The 22325-nt window shown below is 47.3% G+C and overlaps 1 protein-coding gene across 1 annotated transcript; it reads right to left on the bottom strand.

Annotated features, from left to right (window-relative positions):
- Positions 1–146: 146 nt before the first annotated feature.
- On the bottom strand, positions 147–22309 carry LOC127027790 (unconventional myosin-VIIa-like). The gene is made up of 26 exons (XM_050913626.1): positions 22184–22309; positions 22048–22113; positions 21837–21967; positions 18894–18996; positions 16028–16130; positions 15417–15573; positions 14972–15074; positions 14581–14709; positions 13208–13316; positions 11862–11978; positions 11394–11494; positions 10855–10929; positions 10614–10679; positions 10174–10287; positions 8950–9061; positions 7455–7501; positions 7073–7138; positions 6675–6794; positions 5697–5782; positions 5402–5449; positions 3803–3850; positions 3528–3619; positions 2154–2285; positions 1679–1794; positions 1176–1375; positions 147–153 (listed from the first exon to the last, which is right to left on the bottom strand). The coding sequence occupies exons 1-26, from the start codon at positions 22307–22309 to the stop codon at positions 147–149; spliced, it is 2574 nt and encodes an 857-aa protein (XP_050769583.1).
- Between the last annotated feature and the right edge of the window lie 16 nt (positions 22310–22325).

Genomic DNA, 22325 nt, shown 5'->3' on the forward strand with positions numbered 1-22325 from the left:
TGAGTTGTCAGCTACTGTAGTGTCCTTTACTAAGCTAACGTGCTGTATAATGTCTCTGGTTAATGTTCACACTGATAGGCTGACAAAATCCAGGAACTTGTGATCTAATAAGACTGAAGGAGACTTGCAGCTTTAACAGAAAAAAGTTACAACCTGGAACAAGATGATAAGGGTGTTCAAATGACAGGCACACTTGGCAGCAATGCCCACACACAAATGCCACTGAATAAGGGACACTGGCAGTTAGCAAGCATGCAGCACCATAGATTAATTTGCACACAGGGCAGACTATAGCCAGAAATTCTGATGTCTACCTGCTAACCCCACTGTCTTGCTCCTGTCTGATCACTGGCATAATCAGCATTTCTCTGATTATCACACTGCTTGGAAAGTAGTGCTTGGCTCAGCCAAGAGAGTGAAGTGTGAGGCATACCCAGTAGCAAAATTTCAAGCATTTAAATAAAGGTTTTCCCAAAAAAGCTTGAGAGCTCACAGTCTCGTAAACAACTCCGTAAGAAAGTAGGGCTTTGTGGATGTCTCTCCCAGATTAAAGGGATGTAAATTCCACCTGTGCTGCACCCTCCTGAGATGTGCAGAGGTATCAACAAAAAACCTGCCTTTTCCCGTATCTGGGGGCTTTGGGGGAATCTTACTATTGGGTACTCACTAAAGCCCTCTTAATACTTTTTTAAATAAATGTACACTGAATTCTGTATTCTCCTGCTGTAAACTGAAGTTTCCTCCTGACTTAAACTGAGAGATATGAGAACAGTCATAATGAGTCAGACCAAAAGTCCATCTTCATTCCATATCATGTCTCTGCAAACGGTCCACAACAGAGTAAACGCATGTGTCTGTTTCCTCTCCAAGTACTTTCCAAGCCCCCCTTCCCTGCACAGGATCTGTATTTAGGAACCCACTGTGGACTTATTTCCTATATGTTTCCACAGTCTTTCCCTGGACCCATGTAAAGTTTCAGCATTTGCATCCTGTGACAGGGAGCTCCAAGCTTTCCCCTAAGGGTTTGAAGCTAAAAGTGAAAGGTTATGCAGGTCACTCCCATTCCTCAAGGAGGCAAATCCTGGCAAATCCAACCTACACAGTCCTCCTAAGGACACAGCAGCTTCTGCCTGCCTGCCACAGCCCCAGCTATGGCCAGTGTCCAGCGTACTCACCTCCGGCTGATCATCCCATGCAGCCAGCTTGGAAAGGCGCCATCATCCTGCATGACCTTCTGGGCCTGCGTCTCTTTGAACCAGCGGAGAGTTGCTCCTCTCTTGACTTTCCTCCTTTTTGCCTCTTCTCCAGTCTGTTCCTCTGTTCCCAGAACAGGGCGAGGTGCAGAAGGGTCCAAGAAGTTATCAAAAGGAGTGGACTGAAAGCGGGGAGAGGGGGAAAGTGGGCATGAAAGCAAGGTCAAAGGCAGGGGACCTTTGAAGTCCTGAGTCCGTTAAGACAACATCAGTCGCAAGCTATCAAACGCTGCTTTCAGTTCCTCAAAGGTCCTGACCACGCTTTTTAACTAACCACAGTAGGAAAGGACTCTCTCACTTCTCATAAAAGAATGACAACATTCTCCTGGGACCACATGCAGGAGAACATGTGCATGCAGAAGGCGGGAAGAGCAGGGAACCAGCACACCTGGCTAAGGGGCCCCAAGCAGAGCCAATATTGCTACCTCTGTTAGTTTGCTGCGTGGCCGTGGCACTGGTGGCTGTGGTCGCTTATCAGGAGGATGGGGACAAGGCTGAGGGTGCCTCTTTCGTGGCATGGGGACTGGAAGGGAGATTCTTTCTGAAACAAGAGCAAAGAAGTAGATGAAATCTAGCATCCAAGATCCATGAGATCCATCCTCCACATGCCCAGGATAGGGACAGGCTCTGCTGCACGGAGTATGTGGGAAAGACACAGCTTGGCACTCCTCCCAACACAGCCAGGCAAACGACCTTCACCACGCTGCTTCTGCTCCCCACAGAGAAAGCTGCACTTTCAAATGGCATAAACGTCAGCACCTCCCTGCCCACCGCATCAGTGAAAGCCCCAGCCCCAGGAGAGCCGAGGGCAGGCCATCATCACCCGGACCTTACAGCACTTCAAGGTGACCATCGCATGAGTGGCCACACATGAGGGCAGTGGGAGTGGGAGCAACTCACTCTGGGCCTCTGCTTCCACCGCCAGCTGCTGGCTTCTTTCTCTCTCTGCCTCCTCCTGTAGCCGCTGTGCCTGAGCTCTCAGCTCAGCCACCAGTTTTAGGTAACGCTTCCTGTATCTGAATCCCCTGAAAACTGTTCAGAGAAAAGTTGTGGTTAGAAAAAAAATGCTCATCATGCCTTTGTCACTCCCTGGGGGAAGCACACTGGGTGATATTCCTTCATCCAGTGCAAAGCCCTCAACACTTGAATCACGTTAATAAAGAGCAATGCAGACTCTACTTGAGCAGGCAGTCAAAATCACATGAGAACTGTCTTCTACTCTATAAGCTGCCAGATCACGGATTTAAAAAAATCATATTACAGATCTAAGCTCTCATCTCTAATGCCAAGGCACAGGATACCTAAAAACAAAGTCTCACAGAAGGGCCTCTGTTAACCAGCTATCTCCCCGGTACCCTTCAGACACTACTCAGTAAAAGCAAAGCTCTTCCATGCGGGAGACGGGATTTCCTTGGTGTCAGCCCACAGGATAACCTTTCCCATAAGCAGCCATCACAGGGTTCATCAGGAGCATTACAGACATTGCATTATCCTGCCTACTCTACCAGGTACTAAAGCACATGAACTGAAAGCTGCACTCTCTCATTTCCCACTACCCACACATCTTCCCCATGGATGAGAACAAGGCACAGCATGTGACAGTCTGATGTTTGTCATACTGTACGGTGCATAGCTGGAAGCTGCTCAGATGCTTCAGCAGTGCAATAACCCGTACAGAAGAGAAGTACAACAGAGAGGGACCAGGCAGGATGACAGCCTCCTCCTCCTGGTTGCACAGTCCTCATGGAGCCTGTGCAGAGGGAAGTACCAAACCGCCCACAGTGCCTGCTCTGGAGAAACAGGCTGCCAGAGGAGATGCGACCTGGAAAGGAAACAAAAAAACCACACCAAAACAAAACTTCATCCCCTTCTGCCTGTCTCTGAAAGTAGGCATGAGATCTGCTTCACTCATCTTCTTTTCCTTCTCCTCAGTTCAACACCACTCACAAACAAGCCCTCACTCCAGAGGACAGTTACCCAGATCTCAGGATGCAGCCAAATCATATGCTTGCCCTGCTCAGCTCAGTTCTCCTGCATACGTGCTTTCCCTTTCCAGGCACTGTCTGATGGCTCTCCCCAACTGAGGATAAGCAATGAGGAGGTAGGCATCTGCAATAAGCACTCTGACTCCACAGGGCCTTGACATGGAGATGGCGCCTGGCCTGCCTTTCTGTCATCTGCAAAGGTGCAACGGTGGAGCAGGGACTGGAGAAAAGTTTTTCCTTGCCCTGGTCTGAGATCAGAGCTGAGGGACTCTCCTGCCCCAGTGCTCACCTTTCTGTATGACAACTGCTGCTCTTTCCAGTCGCTCCACATACTTTGCCAGCTGTTCCTGGTGCCAATACTTAAAGAAAAGTCTTGACTTTCTGTGAAGTTGGGGAGAGAAAGAAGCAGTGAGAAACACTGTCTAAACTTGCATCCATCATCCTTTGGACAGGCCTTTCCTACAGCCATAAAGTTCTCCCTGAAGGGAACTAGATAACAGTCTACATGTATAAAGCCTCTGCAGTTCAGGCTCCTCATTCCCAGCAACAGTGATCCACACCTACCCACATATCCAGCCTGTCAGCTCTGTACTTTGCAGTATCTCCAAGCAGCTGAAAGAGAGGAAAAAAGTGAAATAAATAATTTTCTACCCAAAATGAACACCATGCAGCCAGTGGTTTTAGGTGCATAAAGGCGGAGAAAGTGCCTCAATGATTCTGCATTACATTCTTTGTCCCCTGTCTCCTTATCACATTGAGTAACTGGCTGTCAATCTGTAGTGCTCCTTGAGGTACAGCTAGGATCACATTTGGGAACATCAGCAAAGGGGTTCCCAGAGGCAGATTTGCTTCAAATCCCTGGGAGGCAATTCTGCAGAGCCTATTTTATTCTCAGAACTGTTCTTCCTCATTTCGTTTCCAAGCTCTTTGGAGCATACAAGTTGCAAGGTCAGCAAAGCAAGACTTCCGGCAGAAAGCCTGTTTTCCAATTCCAGTTTCATTTTGCAGACTCCAGTGATAAAATTTGGGTCACTCGGAAAGATTCTCCAACACTTGGAACTGAAAGCAGTACTCTAGCTGCACCACACAGAGAGCTTCCCCCCTCTGCCTGCAAATCCAGGCTGTGAAATCATAGTGGCACTTTTTGCTAATATCTCGCATAGCAAAGCAGAAGTAGTTTTCCTTCTATCTCAGCCAACTTCCACTGTGCCACAATCTACATCCATGGTAATTCTTTTCTCAAATGTATCCTATGATTTTTGTGTCTGAAAACACACCATGCTGCCTGTTTACCATCATCTCTCTCTCATCTATGAGATTCTCTCTTGACCTCACTTGGGTTTGCAATTCTTATTAATTCAGAATCGTCAGTAACTTCAAGGCAGCACTGTGAAGGCTGGAGGAGCTACTGCCAGGACAGAACTGTTCCAGGAGAACATACAGATCCTTTTCTGAAAAGACTAAAAAACCCACAGCTGGCTGCCTTACATGCTTCATTCTCACTATCAGTCACAACTGACCATGGCAGGGAGGAGGGACTGGAAAAGTGGAGAAGAAGAGGTGGGGAGTTGCTGCCCTAGATGTAGGAAGGAAAAATCTGATAGGGTAAGACTGCAGACCTGGAGGAACATTTACGTGTGTAAGGAACAGTCAGGTTCTGAAAGTGCTGAGGGTATATTATGCCTGTACACATAAAAAATTCTTGGACCAGAAACATCCTCTCTAGCCTGGGAGACATTCAGTGCTGGCTGCTTGCTCAGCATTGTCTTTATCATCTTCTTCTACCATGAGACCATCAGGAAAAAGCCTGGAGAGGCACCTGGCAACTGTGGTGAGCCCCTGCCATACTGAGTTCAGTGGATACCCTTGACCATTATTGTGACTCCCCAAATTGAGTACATTAGCTAGTTCTTGTTCCACGGGATAGCACAGCTTTACAGCAATTGAATTGAATTGCTACATAGCAATTCAAGAAACATTTCATTCATCATTGTACCAAATGCTTTTTAAAGACTAACTGCCTTTGCCTAGGAATTTGTGTTCCCCATTACCACAAAATCCCATCCTCACTTTGTTCCTTTTACTCAGTTTGGTATGCAACTCTGAGAGCAAAAGTCTCTGAAGAACAAACTGGACTGCACATAACAAAGGAAAGGTTCCTACCTTTCTTTTGTGAGGGAAACATCTGGTTTAATTAGAAGAATTCCATATCTGTGAAAAACAAACCAATTCAGCAACGTAAGAGCCCCATCCTTGATGTGCTGAGGTGATCCATGTCACCCTCACAGCAGACAACAATAAATCACTGTCTTTGCCACTTGGCCTCCCACAGCAAACAACCCCATGATCTCAGGCAAGTGAACTTTAAAGAGGCAGTTTTGCTTCCTGCCCATATCTGGTTACGAGGGTCACTTCCCTAACAATATCTAACAAGGAACATTCAGAGGTTTTAACAAACCTTTCAGCAAATTCCTCAAATGAGGGTCTCCAGGAGAAACCATCTCTTCGGATACGGATTGTCTCCAGCAGTCCATTGTACCGAAGCTGAAGCAGCACCACAAGGAGAAACAAATAGAAGCAGGTCATTAGGACACCAGTTTGTTCCTCTGCAGCCAGAAATTCCTTCATTCAGCCCTAAACTTCTCTAGTTCAAAATGAAAAAGTTTCTTTCTGAAAATGTTTCCTTGGCTAAAGACTGAATTTACCACATCTTGTAACTCTGACGATTAACCACTCTCAGTTAAAGCTGGAAACCATAAAAACCAATGACTGAAATAACTTCACCTTCCAACCACGAGTACTGCTTTGCCTCTGTCCCTTAGAGGACAGCCTTTTACTTCCAAATCTGGACACAGAAGTACTCTGAGGCACAGATGAACTTCCCTCTTAATCCTATCCTTTCTTATATACATTAAACAGGTCACAGAGCGTTCTGAACTCTTCTAATAATTTTCAATATTCTTTAAAGTGTCTGGATTTCAGACCTGACATAATATCCAAAGACAGTCATATCAGCACGTATCAGCTCCTATCAAAGCGATCTCATCTTGGCTCCTATTCAGAGTTGCCCTGGCTGATGGGTGAGAACAGTCTCCTTCAGCAAGCATCATTTTTCATGGAGAAGTACTATTTGTACCAGTCCCCATCCAGAAGATGCAAAGATGAATCCTAGTGCCTGACAAGCAGATCTCATTGCATTCACGAAAAAGAAGTGGGAGAGAACTAAGATTGCAAAACCTGGACCTAGCAGTCTGTGTCACAAAAACAACCAAGTACCCAGAACATCTACGTGCATAAAAAGTGTGCCGACTCTTTCTCCTGCAAGGGGAGACTCAGCCCAGTCAGGTTGCAGCTATCTCCACAGCCTTTCGGTGGGGTCTGCCCTCCCCACTGACATGTGGCAGAAGTACCTGTAAAGGACATTGCTTTTCCTCACCTGCTGCAGCACCACCTGGCTGTCCACCACACCTGGCTGCTTCTGGCTGTTGGGCTTTATACAGCGCACAAAGTGGGGGTTGGCAGAATACATCCTCTCCATGAGCACCATCAGGGAATGCTGGCGAGGGCAGAGAAAGATCAACAGTCCAGCAAGCCAAAGCACTGCCAGAGCCCAGTGTGCAATATCCTGCAGCGAGAACTGTTTTCCCACCCCACAGCAACTTCCGAGGCTCTGGTAACAACTGGGTCACTCTCACCACGATCAGCTGTGCTTGGCATCCAGAAAAATCCCTGTCTACATGCTGGATGCTTTAAGTATGCTTAGCAGCCTGGAAGCTCTCACTAAAATATCACTGCACTCGTCTCAAGGGGCACTGCAGGGCAGCAATACTTTACCCGGAACTGAGCTCCAGCAGACTGTTTTCGTGTGCTGTTGAACTTGTCATCTGCTGCCGGTATGACCTGAAACCAGACCCAAACAAAAGATCACCCCTGGAAGAAGTGCTTGATTGCCATCCAAAGAGCTCTGCTGGAAGGCAGATGGCAAAAAGGAGAGAGAATGGATTTCAGGGGAGGGAAGACAAGTTAAGCGTATCAGCAGAAGCAAGCAGAAAACCTGGTAAAAAACAAAGGAGAAATTGTTCCAAGCAGATTGCTGTCTGCTCTTATTTGCCATCAATTTCTGTCTGCTCTCATTTGCAGCCAGTTTCTCAAATAACAAATATCAGGTAGCTATGCTATCATTTATCAATTGCCGCGTGGACCTGAAGTGCAATACCTTGGCTTTCACATGAGGCATCAGTGTCCCTGTCCTGGAGACAGTGGCTGGAAGAACAGAGACAACAGTTAATGTTGTACCTTTGCTCGCAATCAACCATGTCTAAACATTCAAACCTCACTTCACACACAAGTCTCCCTACAAATACTGAATCACAGACAGGGCGTAAGGTTTCACCATGTGGAAATACAAGGAAAGAGCTAAAGAAAGGGAGAAGAAAATATAAATATATGAAGCATACAATGCAGGCAATATTATTTTCTGCCACTGAGAAGACAAGGCAATCAAGTTATTGAACAATCCTAAATGACCTTCAAAAGAAATATCATTAACAGGCATCTAACAATGCAGAAAAAAAGCAGAGATAGCAAATGGGAAGCTCACCTATAGCAGTCAATAAGGAAGGTTATATAAAGTCAGCTTAAAACTAATTCAGTGACAAGATGAAAAATTCAGGGAAGTTGAATTTACTGAAGGATCTAATGACAGTCTTGCACACCCTTGATGCAACGGTCTCATGTGAATCACAGAATCACAGAATGGTTGAGGTTGGAAGGGACCTCTGGAGGTCATCTGGGCCAACCCCTTTGTTCAGCAAGGCCACCTAGAGCCGGCTGCCCAGGACCGGACAACCAATCTGCACTGAGAACAGGTTATCTCTGCTGTTTATGACCTTTCAAAGAGTTGGGACTAGACTAAACATCTTCAGTAACAGTGTGGAAGTGGTAATGAAGAAAGATACTCCTGAGCAGAAGAGCTGAAAAACACAGTGGAGAAGAGAAATAAAATTCATCAGTTACTTGTAAATCCCAGAAAGTGGCATGGACTGAACAGGACCAAAAAGAAAAAAAAAAAAAAAAATCTGCACCACAAGCACTGTGTTCAGCCAGACAAATTCCAAGGAAGCATCCACCTGACTTTTCTTTAAATGTTTACTTTCATAGAAGCCTTGGAGACTCTGAGGGCTTATCAATAACTGGAAAAACAGAGTGTAGTGGTGGGAGAGAAATAATGCACGACCTCAGAGTTTTTAACAAGTTGTACCTGAAAAACAAAATCTGTTTGAAAAGGATAATCTCTACACTCATTGCTTGTGGCTTTATAGCGCTCTATTTTCAGTGTGAACAGCTAGAAGCTATGACCTTGTCCAGCTTCATTTCTAGACAAGAACAGAGCATATGGAAAGGTCCAGCGGAGACAGTCCTGCACTGGCCCTAGAGAAGATGGGCTATCTGATCTGACGGAAGACATCTAGGCAGTGGCTAATTCTCTGGAAGAGGATACAACCTGCCTTGCTTTCCAGAGGGGAACAAACAGGTCCGATGGCTCAGTATATGCCAGCAGCTCTACTCCAGGCTGCAGCCTTCCCAGAGTCTCCCTGGGGCTGCCATCTGTGAAACACATTCATAGCACATGAGCCTCATCCCCACACTTAACTCTTGCCAAGGTGGGCCTTGATTCATGTGGGATGCCCTATCATAGCAGAGGGACTTGCCTGTGAACAGCACACTGAGCAAGGGGGTGATGCTGTTGATGAAGAGCCCACGGATGTTGGCTGGCAAGGTGTCTCTGTTCTTCTCTAGAAAGCCCCCAGCAGTATATTGCACCTAGGGGAAAGGGGAGTAAGTCACTAAGGCCAGCAGTGCTCACAGGCTTGCTGTGAAAGCCACCTCCGCAGCTTGCCAGGAGCAACTGTTAAACTGAATGTACACTGGCGTGCACGTGAATTCTGTATACTGGCTCACACGTGAATTTTGTAAATGCATATGCACCCCATTCAGATGCAAATCCTAAGGAACAAAACCCTGCGGATGGCACTGAGGCATGAGAACCACAGGAGTGCAGTGTAACACTGAGACATCCACCTTTTCTTGTCTCCTTTCCTTGATTATGAATTTTCATTCACTTTTGGTTTATGCTTCACTCTTTTCCTTGCTCTCCCCCTCCTCCCTTTGAATAGGCTTCCATCCTGTTGTCATGCATCCCCTTGTTTCTCTTGCTCCCTTCCTTTCTCATCTCCAGCCTGCCACTCTCCTTTCTGTTAGCTGTTAATTTTTGTAATAAAGAATGTCACAAGTAATAACTTAGTCAACAATGGTGAGATTAGATTACTAAAGTGCATATTACAATGACCTCAATTGTCATGTCTGCTCCTGCCCCAAAAATTATCTCCAATGAATTCAACATATTTGGCTTTCAAAATTGGTGGCAGCAAGTTTACATATAGTCCTAAACTCCAAGCTGCTTAGGTACCCTTTGAATTTATAAAGAATTGTCTCTACTTTCAAAACACCTGGCTGCTCTCATTGTGTTCTTCAGTGCTTGCAATAAAATACTGACTGCTATGCTCTGGAACCTAATAGGTAAAGGTAACGCCATTAGACTGTCCTTTGGTGCTGCACAATGGATGCAGGGCTTTTATTTTATAAAGGACTATTTTATAAAGGACTATTTTAAGTCTAGAGCTCCAATAGAATGATGATGAGTACAGCAGATTCTTCTAATGCCCTATGCTTCCCAGAGGTAGCACAACTTTCCTCAGGGGTCCTCTCTTCCTATATCTTCTACAGAAATCCCAGGGAATCTGGGAACACATCACTTCTGTTATTATCATCGTCGGACCATACACTCCTTAACATCAAAGCCTTATTTGTCAAGCAACACATTTCCCCGCTCCTACATACATTACAACAGCATTCTTCCTGCAAACAGTACATACTTTCCCAGCATAGTGAATGATGCTGAAGCCCAAAACATGGCCTCGGCCTGGCTGGAAGTGTAAATTCCCCTTGAAGCTGCTGATTAGTTTATCCACAAATGTCTTATCAGTTGCCTGCAAGAAAGCAGATTTCATAATCAAATGATAAGGCTGCAACAGAGACCTGATCAGGGCACATGGAAGCAAAACAAAGTGTTGGAAGTGTCCTTGGCTGTGCAACAGTTTCGTACTGTACTCTCTCTCTGACTCTCCACAGGGATGCCAGTATCATTAGACTGTCCCTGATCTGGCTGTCCTGTCTCATCAGTCACACATGGGGACATCTCTGTTCATCCTGCTCTTTGAAGTCACACTGCAACATAAGAACTCTCTCTGCAGCCCAGATTATTTATTGCTACATTCCCCCACACTGTTTTCTCTGCCTCCTATCTCATACATACCTGAGGGAATGCACTCTGCTCATCCAGAAGAGACAGGAGCCCAAGTGGCTTGGCCAGGAGCAGATTCTGCAGGGAAAGGAGACACATTACACATATCTAAAGCAGTACAGGGCATCCACTCTCACTTATGCCACCCTTTGAAGAGGTTCTTCCCAGGTGCATCTCCTCCCCATGACAGAAAGAGCAAGACTCCTCTCTTGGCTGGATGGAGCAATTCTCTTCTGTCAGTCCTCTCACTCACCAGAATAGGTTCATTATTGTTGAATGTGATAGTCTCCCAAGGCAGCTCTTCTTCCTTATAGGCAGCCTGCTCCAGCTGGAAAATGTGCTGAAACAGAGAAAAAAGAGGTTGGAGCACCCAGCAGACTTGGCTAGACAACCCTGAACATCTTCCTTCGCACCCTCAACAGAGGACAGAGGTGTGGCGCTCTCACCCATGGCATGAGATGCCCAAGATGAAACTGCTGTTCTGCATGCTCATCCGTAAGTCTGTCACTCACTGATGCTGGTGCATAAAGCAGGAACACTTAATAGAGTGTAAGTGTCCCTGCTCTGCCAACTTTGGTCACTGCATGACCCTTCGACTTCTTCCTTCCCTGCACCAGTGGCTCCTCTGCCACAGCAGAGAAGGTTGCTGCTCTCTACCCTGCTTCACTAATCACCGTTTTTGCCCTTCCAGGCAATAGACCTGTTTTTCCCCAAGCTATCCTTCATATGCCAGGTAGGTCGGTGCTCTGCTTTCTCCACCACACAAGGTGAGATCACCCACAGCAGACTTACATGGTTGAAGAAGTGCTGCAGCTGCTCATTGGCCAAGTTTATGCAAAGCTGTTCAAAACGATTCACTGCAAAGTTTTCAAACCCAAAAATATCCAAGATACCTAAAAGAGGGAAGATGAGCACATCATGGAGCCTGCAGACCATCCCTGCAGAGAGCTGCCTACCCCAACACAAACTAAACCTCCCATTACCCAGCTCTTGCGGCACAGGGAAACCCCAGTCAAGTCACCAGCGGCACCTCTCCCATAACTGCTCTTGGAGAACTAGTCCGGAGAAGCCCCACGCACACCTCTGGCTCCTCTGCAAAGCCAGAGTGCCCCAGAACTACAGCCTCACAGTTGCTTCAGACCAACCAACTGCTCAGAGTTGGCCAAGGTCTCTGTGAAACCTCGTATTGTGCCTTTCCTTCGTTGTAGCTGAGGGACACACATTTGAGGACAGAACAGGAGCAAGGCAGGCAGAACTCACCTATCTCCGTCAGTTCCACCTCAGGATCCACGTTCTCAGCCAGCAGCTCATTGATCTTGCAAACGATCCAGCCAAATACTCGGCCATATGCCACCTTTGCAATGGAGTCCCGAGCATCTGCACAGAGAGAACAACAGCAGCTCAATGAAGGGCTCCAAGGAGAGTAGGGAACACAGCACACAAGCTGGCTCAATACATTCACCTTAGGCAACAATGTCTAGTGGTTTATGAAGCTATTTGAAAGATCAGATAAACATCAGATATCTGTCTGATCGTCCCTGCCCTCTGCACGCTCACACAGAGCTCTCATTCCAAATCTTCACAATCTTTCTACAAGAACAGATATGGCATACTAGGGCACTCGTGAGACCATCTAAAATAGAAAATTTAATTTCCAAAAAAGTCCAGCCACTTTTTAGAATATCCAGAGACTTGCTTTCCCCTCTGCAGATCTACTGAGTATGGATCCCCTCACTGCTAAACCAAGCAAGAGGCTCCAAGTTGTACTTGGAAAACTGAATGGTTCTGTTCCTCCCAGCCCACAGCAGCAAAGTCTTTAAACACTGTGGGCAAGAGGAGGATGCAACTGGTGGAAAACTTGCTGACATCTAAGAAGAAGACGACCAAACCAACATGACCTACTGCATGATGGGACATGTGTATTTTATTGTCTAGAGAGATGCAAGAGAAGACATTTGGGAAACAGAACCAGCTAATTCCCCATTTTCGTTTTTTTCTTTCATGTATTTTAAGCAATAATCTAGAAATCCTGGGATTTCATGTTTTTTAATTTATTTTTAAAATCTTTTATTTTAACTGAACGTTTTTGTGCAGATTATCTTGGATTATTTTCTTTTCTTATTGAAAGGGAAAATAACACCTTGTGCTTGCTACTTTAACATCTCACTTTATCCCTCACATCCCTTTCATCTCACTCCTTCCCTGATACTGTGCTATCTCATTGATTCTCTCAGGTATTTCTCCATCTGCTACCTAGAGCTCTGCACACTGCCAGCACTCTGCAACAGGAGCCTTCCCCTCTTTGTACAAATACCTACAGTTTCCTTCTAGGCTGGACTGAGGGAGAAAGCAAAGCTAATTCTTTGGTTTCTCATTTAATCTCTGCAGTCTCCTGGAGATCAAACAAAAGCAGCATTCATGGTCCTACGTGTCAGTAAGAGACTAAACAGACAAACATTGATATACTTGCCCCTGTGCAAGAGGAATGAAGGGGCACAGACAGACATCTTTGTTCCCAACAAGTTGCACATGTGTGGGGATACCCTTCCATCAAATATAGGACAGTCTTTGTAGCCAGCACATCTGCAGTTCATTATGTTTCTTACCTTCTGCCTGCTGCTGGGTGTGAAAACGCTTAATCTGCTCGCCTCGGGTCACTGACATTGTACAAATAAGGCATTTTAACAGTTCATCTTCTTGGACTCCAAACTGACCCTGGGAGAGAGGAAATAGATGAGGACAGTCAATAGTAAACCCTTATTCTACTTGTGGGGATTGTATCTCCTTGTGTCTAGGCGACACCCAGTGTAATGGGGTCATGATTCAGATTAAGGCCTTTGAGCTCTGCTGTAAGATATGTATTACTGTTAACATCTCGCAGCACTGGAGTCGGATGCGGGCTCTGAGATCTGCATTATCCCTGCAGTGAACAAGCTCACTCTTGCGCTCTCTCTGAAATACTTTCTGTTTTGCTCTCCCAGTGCTGCCACCTTTCACCTTCTTCGGGAGCCACGCCAGTCCCTGCTGAGCGGTGTAATGACTTACTGAACAGCACCACACGGAGGTGACTGTGCAGGTGCTGAGATGTCTGAGCTTCAGCAGACATCAGAGTCATACGAACCCACAAGAGACAGGAAACAAAGGGAACTCGGACACAACTGAACCCCTCAGTGATTGCTTTAACAGAAATTCCCCTCCCGTGGGCAAAAAACAAGGAGCAGACTTTAAGAAGTAAGACAAAAAGAAGTTGGCTGCTGAACAGATGTAGGCGGTTGTTTCAGGTATGGTGTAGGAGGCAAACAGGCAAAGAGATGGGAGTGAAACCAAAACCCGAGGGTGCTGGGATTTCAAATAGGTCAAAATACAAAGACATAGAAAGGGCAGAAATACATTACATTTTTCTGTTCTGTGTTGTTAACAAAGCAGGATAATGTATCCATCCCATATAATAAAAATGGGATGGTCCTAGGGAATATGTACTTCTTAATCTGTGATAATTTCATGTGAAATAGTAGAAAGTTTGATTCTGGATAACCAAGAAAAATTGATAGCAGTTAAGGTGGTATCCTTGGACAAGATCTGTTGAAAACACAGAACTAGTGTTCAGATACTGCACACCTGAATTTCTCCAAGGCATCATCACACTTAGTAACATATAACATTTAATTTTAAAAAGCTTGTATTATATGAAGTCAACAAGGCACGTGTGATATCGCCATATGCAAGACACTGGTTCTAGACACACAAGAAATAGAAGCTGGGAAGTGTCTCTTTGGGAATGAATAGCAGTGAACACAAATGCAGCCATGGGGCCATACTGTGCATTTCTGGAAAAAACTCCTCGTTGTTCAGGAGCCTTCACACTCTGAGGCAGAAACATCCTCTGCCATCTCTGGCAGGAGCAGCTCCTGCAGTCACACTGCCAGTGGGAAGCAGCATCATATCCATAAGGTTTCTGTCAGCTCTTCTTGTGACTCACCGCTGCAGCCTTCAGCCATCCCTGGGAGGCTTCACTCACTTTTACAGACCCATTGCTCTCCTCAGGCTCAAAGGTCACGTTGCCCAGAGACAACACACCAGCCAAGATAGCCCGCATGTCCACTTGCTCCTAAAACACAAAAGAAAGGAGACTGAAAACCTATCGGCATGTAATATGTACAACACAGAGGCCCCAGACTTTGGAGAGGTGAGAGGCACAGGCAGCCTGGGGCAAAAGGCTCTACACAAAGTCTGACAGACTCAGGTGGTTTGGAAGCAACGTGGAAAATCCAGAGAGGAGAGAAATAGGACTGAGCATCAAAACGGCAACCAGAAAGAAACCCTATGCCTGCAGAAAGCACAGACAGAAATTAAACAACCCCAGAACTGACCTGTTCTTGGAAGCCCACCATGTCAAGGGCATTGCACACCTCTTGGTATTTGTGCTTCCAGTGCTGAGCTACATCCTGTGTACCAAATCGTCCACTTATGTACCTGAGAAAGTGTATAACCCATATAAAACTGTCACACAGTCATCACAGCAAGTCAGTCCTACCCCAAAGGAACAAAGCAGATCAGCAGCAGTGGAGACACAAAAGGGAAAGAAATGTTTCCAAGGTAATGCAGCAAAGAGACTCCAGACCTCCCAGCTTCCATGATGACCCATGAGATCTCTTCAAGTAGCTCCATTCAGATCCCACCCCAGCTTCCATTCATTTGTTTACCTGTACCAGGCTCCACAGATAGAGCCACAGGGCAGAGGCATAGGCTCCATTATGCTCCTTTCCCCTCCACCCCCCATCATGAAGACTAAACTAGGGTCTGCCTTTGAAGTACCTGTAGAGTGAAGGATCCAATAGCCCATACATCTCCTTTTCCTCTGAAGAGAGTCCAGCAAACATGTAGTAGAAGATATGGAAATTCCTCTCCCCAGTATCTTGTTGCACTACCCGTGACTTCTCTAACAGGTACTCACTTAGCTTTGCACCTTGCACTGCACACAAGAAAGTGACAGGGTAAACTTTGCATTTGGGGACATGAAGCTGACTGAGCTGTCCCGCATCTCTTATTTGGTGATAGGAGCATGGAATTGTCTAAAATAACTTTCTTGTGTGCAACACTCTCTAGACTGCCCAGCACCCTGGAAATGGGCTTCTCCATGCTTCCCATCATCTAAGGGATGTCTGCTCACCTCCTTTAGCAGCAACCAAGGCTTCTGGCACCATAGAGCATTACTGATACTTCCCCTGCACTGTCACCCCCATATCCTTCCTGTACTCCCACACTGTCCAAACCCAGCTGTGGTTGCTCTAAGATTTTACTTAATTGCACACCCTTCCCACAGGGAGTCAGGTGCCAAAATTTCAACCTCCACAAGTTCTGGCTACTCAGTCCACCCCCTCCAGTGCCTAACCATCCCCCAAACTAGTAATTGCCCTTGACTTTACCTGTATTCTTCTGGAAACGCAGCTGTATGTATTTTCCAAAGCGGCTGCTGTTGTCATTCATCACAGTCTGGGCATTGCCAAAAGCTTCAAGCAACGGATTTACCTAAAACAAATGAGCAAACAGAACAAGCATTCTTCAAATTAAGTGATCCAATCTAACTTACTTGGAAAAGTTTAATTTTAGCATTTACTATTCAGCATTCAGCTGGAATAGGAACCAATCCATGAGTAACCAAGAGCATCTATTTTATCATACCCTCGATAAACGAACAGAGAGAGGCAAATATAACAAAGACTGAGCAGCATGAGATTACTGAAAATAAGCACAATCAAACTGATTTGATCTCGGTAAGATCATTGACTCATTTGTTAAAGGATAAAGTTGGTATAACAGATTTCCACAAAGCATCTGACATGGTATCACTAGATGATTTGACAGCTGTACTACAACAATAAAAAAGGTAAATATGGCACTCAGTAAATGGAAGCATGATAACTTAGCTACTGAAATTTGTAGACAGCATAAGGCTCAGGACAGTGAATTATAAAGAAACTAACAGAACAATCAGACTAGCTTGGTAAACTGGATGCAAACAAGGTGAAATGACAATTTTTCTATATTTGAACAAAGAATGCCTGCCAACTAGAAGAATGATGCCTAGGGTACAAGCTGGGCAGCCTGCTCAACACAGCTTTACAGCATGACACTGTGATCCCAAAAGGGCTAACTTTGTCCTTGAATATATCTACAGGAACCAAATAAGATGCCTATTATTTCTTCATCGTCACCTCTAGGCTTTCCAAGGGCAGCTTACCTGGATTGAAGTGAAATTTGTTTCCAATGGAGGAACTGCAGGCTGGCTCCAGGCACTATGCTGAGCAAACACAGCTATCCTGCTTCCTGAACCTGCTCAGGTCAGAAGCAGCTTGGCACTGTGGCCCAAGCCAGCTCTAAGCGGAGCCAGCAGGTGTATCAATGCCACCTTCCTGCAATGGAACACAGGCATTCACCTCGGATCCACCGTGGATGATACCACACTGAAATAATATGCCATTCCAGAGCCCAAAGCATGGCACAGTGTATTGGGTTTACGTGGCAAGGTTTTGGTAGCGGGAGGGCTACAGGGGTGGCTTCTGTGAGAAGCTGCCAGGCACTTCCCCCACGTCCGACAGAGCCAGTTCCAGCCAGCTCCAGGACGGACCCACTGCTGGCCAAGGCTGAGCCCATCAGCAACGGTGGTAGCGCCTCTGGGATAATGTATGTAAGAAGGGGGAAAAACTGCTGCGCAACAGCAGCCGGAAGAAAGGAGTGAGAATTGTGAGAGCAACACCTCTGCAGACACCAAGGTCAGTGAGGAAGGAGGGGGAGGAGGTGCTCCAGGCACCGGAGCAGAGAGATTCCCCTGCAGCCCGTGGTGAAGACCATGGTGAGGCAGGCTGTCCCCCTGCAGCCCATGGAGGTCCACAGTGGAGCAGATATCCACCTGCAGCCCACGGAGGACCCCACGCCGGACCAGGTGGATGCCCGAAGGAGGCTGTGACCTCGTGGGAAGCCCGCGCTGGAGCAGGCTCCTGGCAGGACCTGTGGCCCCGTGGAGACAGGAGCCCAGGCTGGAGCAGGTTTGCTGGCAGGACTTGTGACCCCGCGGGGGACCCACGCTGGAGCAGTCTGTTCCTGAAGGACTGCACCCCGTGGAAGGGACCCACGCTGGAGCAGTTCGTGAAGAACTGCAGCCCGTGGGAAGGACTCATGTTGGAGAAGTTCGTGGAGGACTGTCTCCCGTGGAAGGGACCCCACGCTGGAGCAGGGGAAGAGTGTGAGGAGTCCTCCCCCTGGGGACGAAGGAGCGGCAGAAACAACGTGTGATGAACTGACCGCAACCCCCATTCCCCAGAAGAGGTAGAGAAAATTGGGAGTGAAGGTGAGGCTGGGAAGAAAGGAGGGGTGGGGGGAAGGTGTTTTAAGATTTGTTCTTATTTCTCATTATCCTACTCTGATGTTAATTGGCAATAAAATAAATTAATTTTCCCAAGTTGAGTCTGTTTTGCCTGTGACGGTAATTGCCGGGTGATCTCCCTGTCCTTATCTTGACCCATGAGCCTTTTGTTGTATTTTTCTCCCCCTGTCCAGTTAAGGAGGTGGAGTGATAGAACGGCTTGGTGGCCACCTGATGTCCAGCCAAAGTTAAGCCACCACACACAGAAAGATCTCTCTGGCTCTACTGGAAACCTGAAAACACAGACTTTAAAATTAAGTAGTCCAAGAACTCACTCTGCTTAATCTACCACATGGAAGTTTAAAGTATGATTTGCTCAAAAAACTTCACAACTCCTTGGAGCAATTCAAGTGGAAATACTTCAGACCAAAGACACAAATGTTTCAAAATCAGCTAGTAAAGGTATATGGAAATAGCAAAGATGAAGTTAGCCAGTTAGCAGGTATGTGCCTAACAGTAAGTATAAGTAGCCAGGGAAAGGTGACTGAAGGCTGTGTGGATTCTCCATCCCTGTGCACCATTAAATCAAGACTTCATTTCTAATAAAAGTCCTTGTTCTACCTCAAACAGGAAATTATTTGGAAAAATGCCCCTAATTCCCTGTCACAGAGAACATGATAAACGATTGCAATAGTTTTCTACCATTTAAGATGCCACTACATTCCCAGCAAACAGAATTACTGACCTACAAACCCTTCTAATTTGTGATGAGCTACTTCACCATCCTTACCCACTATTTTCTCATGTGTCTTACATTTTGCTCCCTGACTTCCAGTGGTGATTTATCAGCAGGCTTCCTTAGCCTAATGCAAGTTGTCTTGCAGCAGTGTTGCTTCTGCACCTTCAAGCACCATCCTGTAATGACCCACCTGAAGGATCTGCTGCTCCAGCTGCGAGTTGCTTTTGCATAGGTTCATTATGTGCTGCAACAAGAGCTTCGTACTCTCTGTTTTCCCTGCACCGCTCTCTCCACTGCCAAGAAAAAGCAAAGGGAATTCCAGCAGCCGTAAAGTATTGTTTTTCTGCCCCTTATGTCTTAGTGCCCCATCACTTGAGGGTCCTCTCCTGTCCAAGAGTTTCACAACTTTTTCAGCTAAACTGCATGTGTGAGTACAAACTCATACCACAGCTTTACACAGCAGGTCCCACGAGGTCCTGATCCCTCCCCAGGGAAATTTTTCCCCATCTGCAAGGGAGTACAGGCATACCCCATGCCATCACTTCTGGATGGGGTGCACCGGACAGACCATTTGTTCTGCTTCTTAAGAAAAAATACACCTAACTTCTGGAAAACAACCTCCTTCAAAAGTGATCCGATATGTTGACTCCCCCACATATGCTGGAGTCAACAGCCTCCTCTTTCTTCAAAGCGATTTGCCCCATCCATCTCATACCCACAGCTGAGTACTGATTTTGAGATACTGCGCCAATCTCAAATCTCAGGTGCTGCCCACATTCACATGCATCAGCCGGTTGAAAATGTGGGCACACCGCCGCAGAGCTGCCCACACACCCACAGCAGCAGCGATGCACGTCACTCTACCGTCACATGTGCCCAGCACCTCCACCCCCAAGTCAAACAAGCAGCGCTCGGAAAGCGCAGTTTTCCCTGTCCTGGGAGGGGGAATGTACAATCAGTGACATGTGTCCTTGAGTGACAACATCACACCGGCAGAGGACTTCAGTGTATGCATAGAAAAACGAAGATGCAGGAAATGCTGGAGGTATACTTGAGGGCAGGTCGCTGTTTCCACACCCGACCTTTGAGCATCTGGTGTGGCTTTACTGCTTTGTAGCTCCCAGTGGCTCTGCGCTTGGGATCAAGTATGTGTCATAGGTGGCTAAATACCTCAAATACTACAACAGATGTCTGATCTCAAGCACAGATCAGGCCATCACCATCCGAATATGCACAAACAAAAAAAGACCATTTTGCCAGTTGAGAACATGCCATCCAGACAGCGCCCTTGCTCAGTATATAAGATGGTTTTTTGTTTTCAGTGACTTCCTTCCTCCACAAAAGCACTATCAGTCAGCACTCCCACAGTTCAAGCTTGTCCATGTACCCTCCAACAAGCACAACAGCTTCACCAGGTCCTGCAAACACTATCCGGCTGCAGGTGTGTAACTGCCCCAGGCTGTGAAGAAAAGCAAAGTCATCTCCAGGAGACCCCAGTGCTGTACCACAGCATACCCAGGCTGTCACTAATGTCTGTTGGGACTGGGAAGGCAAGAGGAGCCAGTGGAATGTGCAGCACAGGACAACTTGATTGCAATGAGCATTTGTCACCTGGGGGCAGCCACTTGTTCAACATCAACCTCTGAAACATGCCATCCAGACCTCCTAGACTACTTCAGAGAGACCAAAGAGACCACAAAGAAGAGTCGAGCCTGGTGCGTCCCCATGCTGTCCTGATGAGCTGTGGTCTAACAGGAGTGAATTCGGCCTCCCCCTCCACCCGAACTTTGCTTATGCCAGGTAATCTTATTAATGAGTGTTTCACCACTCGCAGAGAGTAAAACCATGAACTTCCCGTGATAGCAACACACAGACCACTTAACAGGGTTGCAAGATGCACCGGAGTGCAACTCAGACTCTCACCTCTGAGGCCACAAACTGCTGGCAGAAAACAATCAGACCGCTGACTTCTTGGCAAACACCCACAGGTTACTGTTTCTTGTCTTCCATCTCCCAAGACAAATACTATGACTGTTCGCCATCCCTAAGAGCCCTACCAGCAACACCTCTTCCACCTGCTGACGCTATGGCCACCACTTCATGGGAGCACTTCATGTAAAGCACAGGCACCGATGGCTTGCAGGCTAGAGAAATGAGTGGGGCTCAAGTGACCCTCAAGGTCAGCTCCCAGTCCCACCACAACACGCAGCAGTGATTCAGCAAGTAATTTCCACACCATGTAGACTGAAAATACTGATAAAATGATCAGAAGGCCAATATAAAGAGGGAATATTAAATCAAACAAGCTGGCAATTAACATTTTAACTGAGATGACATTTAAACTGTTCTCTGCGATACCCACAACAGGCAGTTAGTGTTTTGAGGCTTCCTCCTCGATGCTTTTTGACACTTTCTCTGCTAGTTGCTGTTGTTTGAGGCTTTCTCTACTAGTTGATGCTATCTGCTGCCCTGCACAGTTTCAGCAGAACAATAGTGACATCATGGAGTGAAATGCTCGTGACACAGGTATGCTCTTTGGTTACAAGAGCCCATTTTTTTCCCTTCTAGTGCACAGAACTGCCCATGACGATAAGATTTTCCCTGACCAGATTCCCAAAGGTCTTAGGGCAAAAAAGCTTTTGTTCTTCTTTCTCTTGCTCTTTGGTTATATATGGGAAGCTCCACTTTGGGAAAACAGATTCCTTTCATTATGTATAACCTTTATTACAGAAGTTACAGTGGGAGTTGTTTTGCCGAAGAAGAGCACCCTATGGCTTTCCCCAGAGCTGGCTAAATCTTTCCAATGCCACATCCCTCCAGAAGCAAACCCGACATATTTAGCTGCGTTACCAGCATCGGCAGCCGAGCTGCTCCACAAAAGCCAGCTTTGTTTGCCACGCACCTCCGTTCACGACCTGCCCACTCTCCTGTCTGGAAAGCGGACAGGTCGGGAAGAGCGATGCGTGGCAAGTGCAGCTGGGTTTTGACTCACCAACAGCACTGGAGATGAGCTTTGCCTGCAACTTCAGCAGGGAGAGCCCAGTGAGAGCTCGCTGGCCACCACCCGGACCCCCACCTCTGCCTGGGTCCTGGTGAGCCCCCAGCCCGGCCCGGCTGCCCACCCAGACCTCACCTGATGACGATACACTGGCTCTGGGGCCTGCCACTCCGGTGGCCCAGCATGGCGTGGTAGGCCCGGCTGGCTACGGCGAAGATGTGGGGCGGCAGCGTGCCCGTCTCGTGGCACCGGTACCGCTCGGAGACCTGGGGGGGAAGCGGTGGCGGAGAGGTGGTGAAGGGGCTGGGGGGCAGCGGGGGCCGGCCGGCGGGCCGCGGGGACTCACCTCTCTCCCGTACAGCGGCAGGGGCTGGAAGGGGTTCATGGCGATGAGGATGTCCCCGACGTCGGTCTGACGGAGAGGGGAGAGCCCGTCAGCCGAGCGCCCGCCGCCGCCCCCCGCCCCGGCCCCCGGCACTCACGTAGACCTGCTGCCGCAGGAACCGCTCCCGCAGCCCGCCCAGCAGCGCCGCCTCGTCCAGCTCCGCCAGCGCCGCCAGGTCCCCGGCCGCCCCGCACAGCGGGCGACGCTCGCCCACCGACACCATGCCGGACGGCTCCCAG

This window comes from Gymnogyps californianus, chromosome Z, assembly GCF_018139145.2.
Source record: "Gymnogyps californianus isolate 813 chromosome Z, ASM1813914v2, whole genome shotgun sequence".
Classification (NCBI taxonomy): Eukaryota; Metazoa; Chordata; class Aves; order Accipitriformes; family Cathartidae; genus Gymnogyps; species Gymnogyps californianus.

What these genes read in the sequence shown, in the direction of transcription:
- LOC127027790 (XM_050913626.1), bottom strand. Translation starts at nt 22,309, where the DNA reads ATGGTGTCGGTGGGCGAGCGTCGCCCGCTGTGCGGGGCGGCCGGGGAC. An exon ending in AGCCAGTGTATCGTCATCAG is followed by an intron (nt 18,997 to 21,836) that starts GTGAGGTCTGGG and finishes TTTTCTTGGCAG; the next exon opens with TGGAGAGAGCGGTGCAGGGA. An exon ending in TTTGAGGAATTTGCTGAAAG is followed by an intron (nt 5,450 to 5,696) that starts GTTTGTTAAAAC and finishes TGTTTTTCACAG; the next exon opens with ATATGGAATTCTTCTAATTA.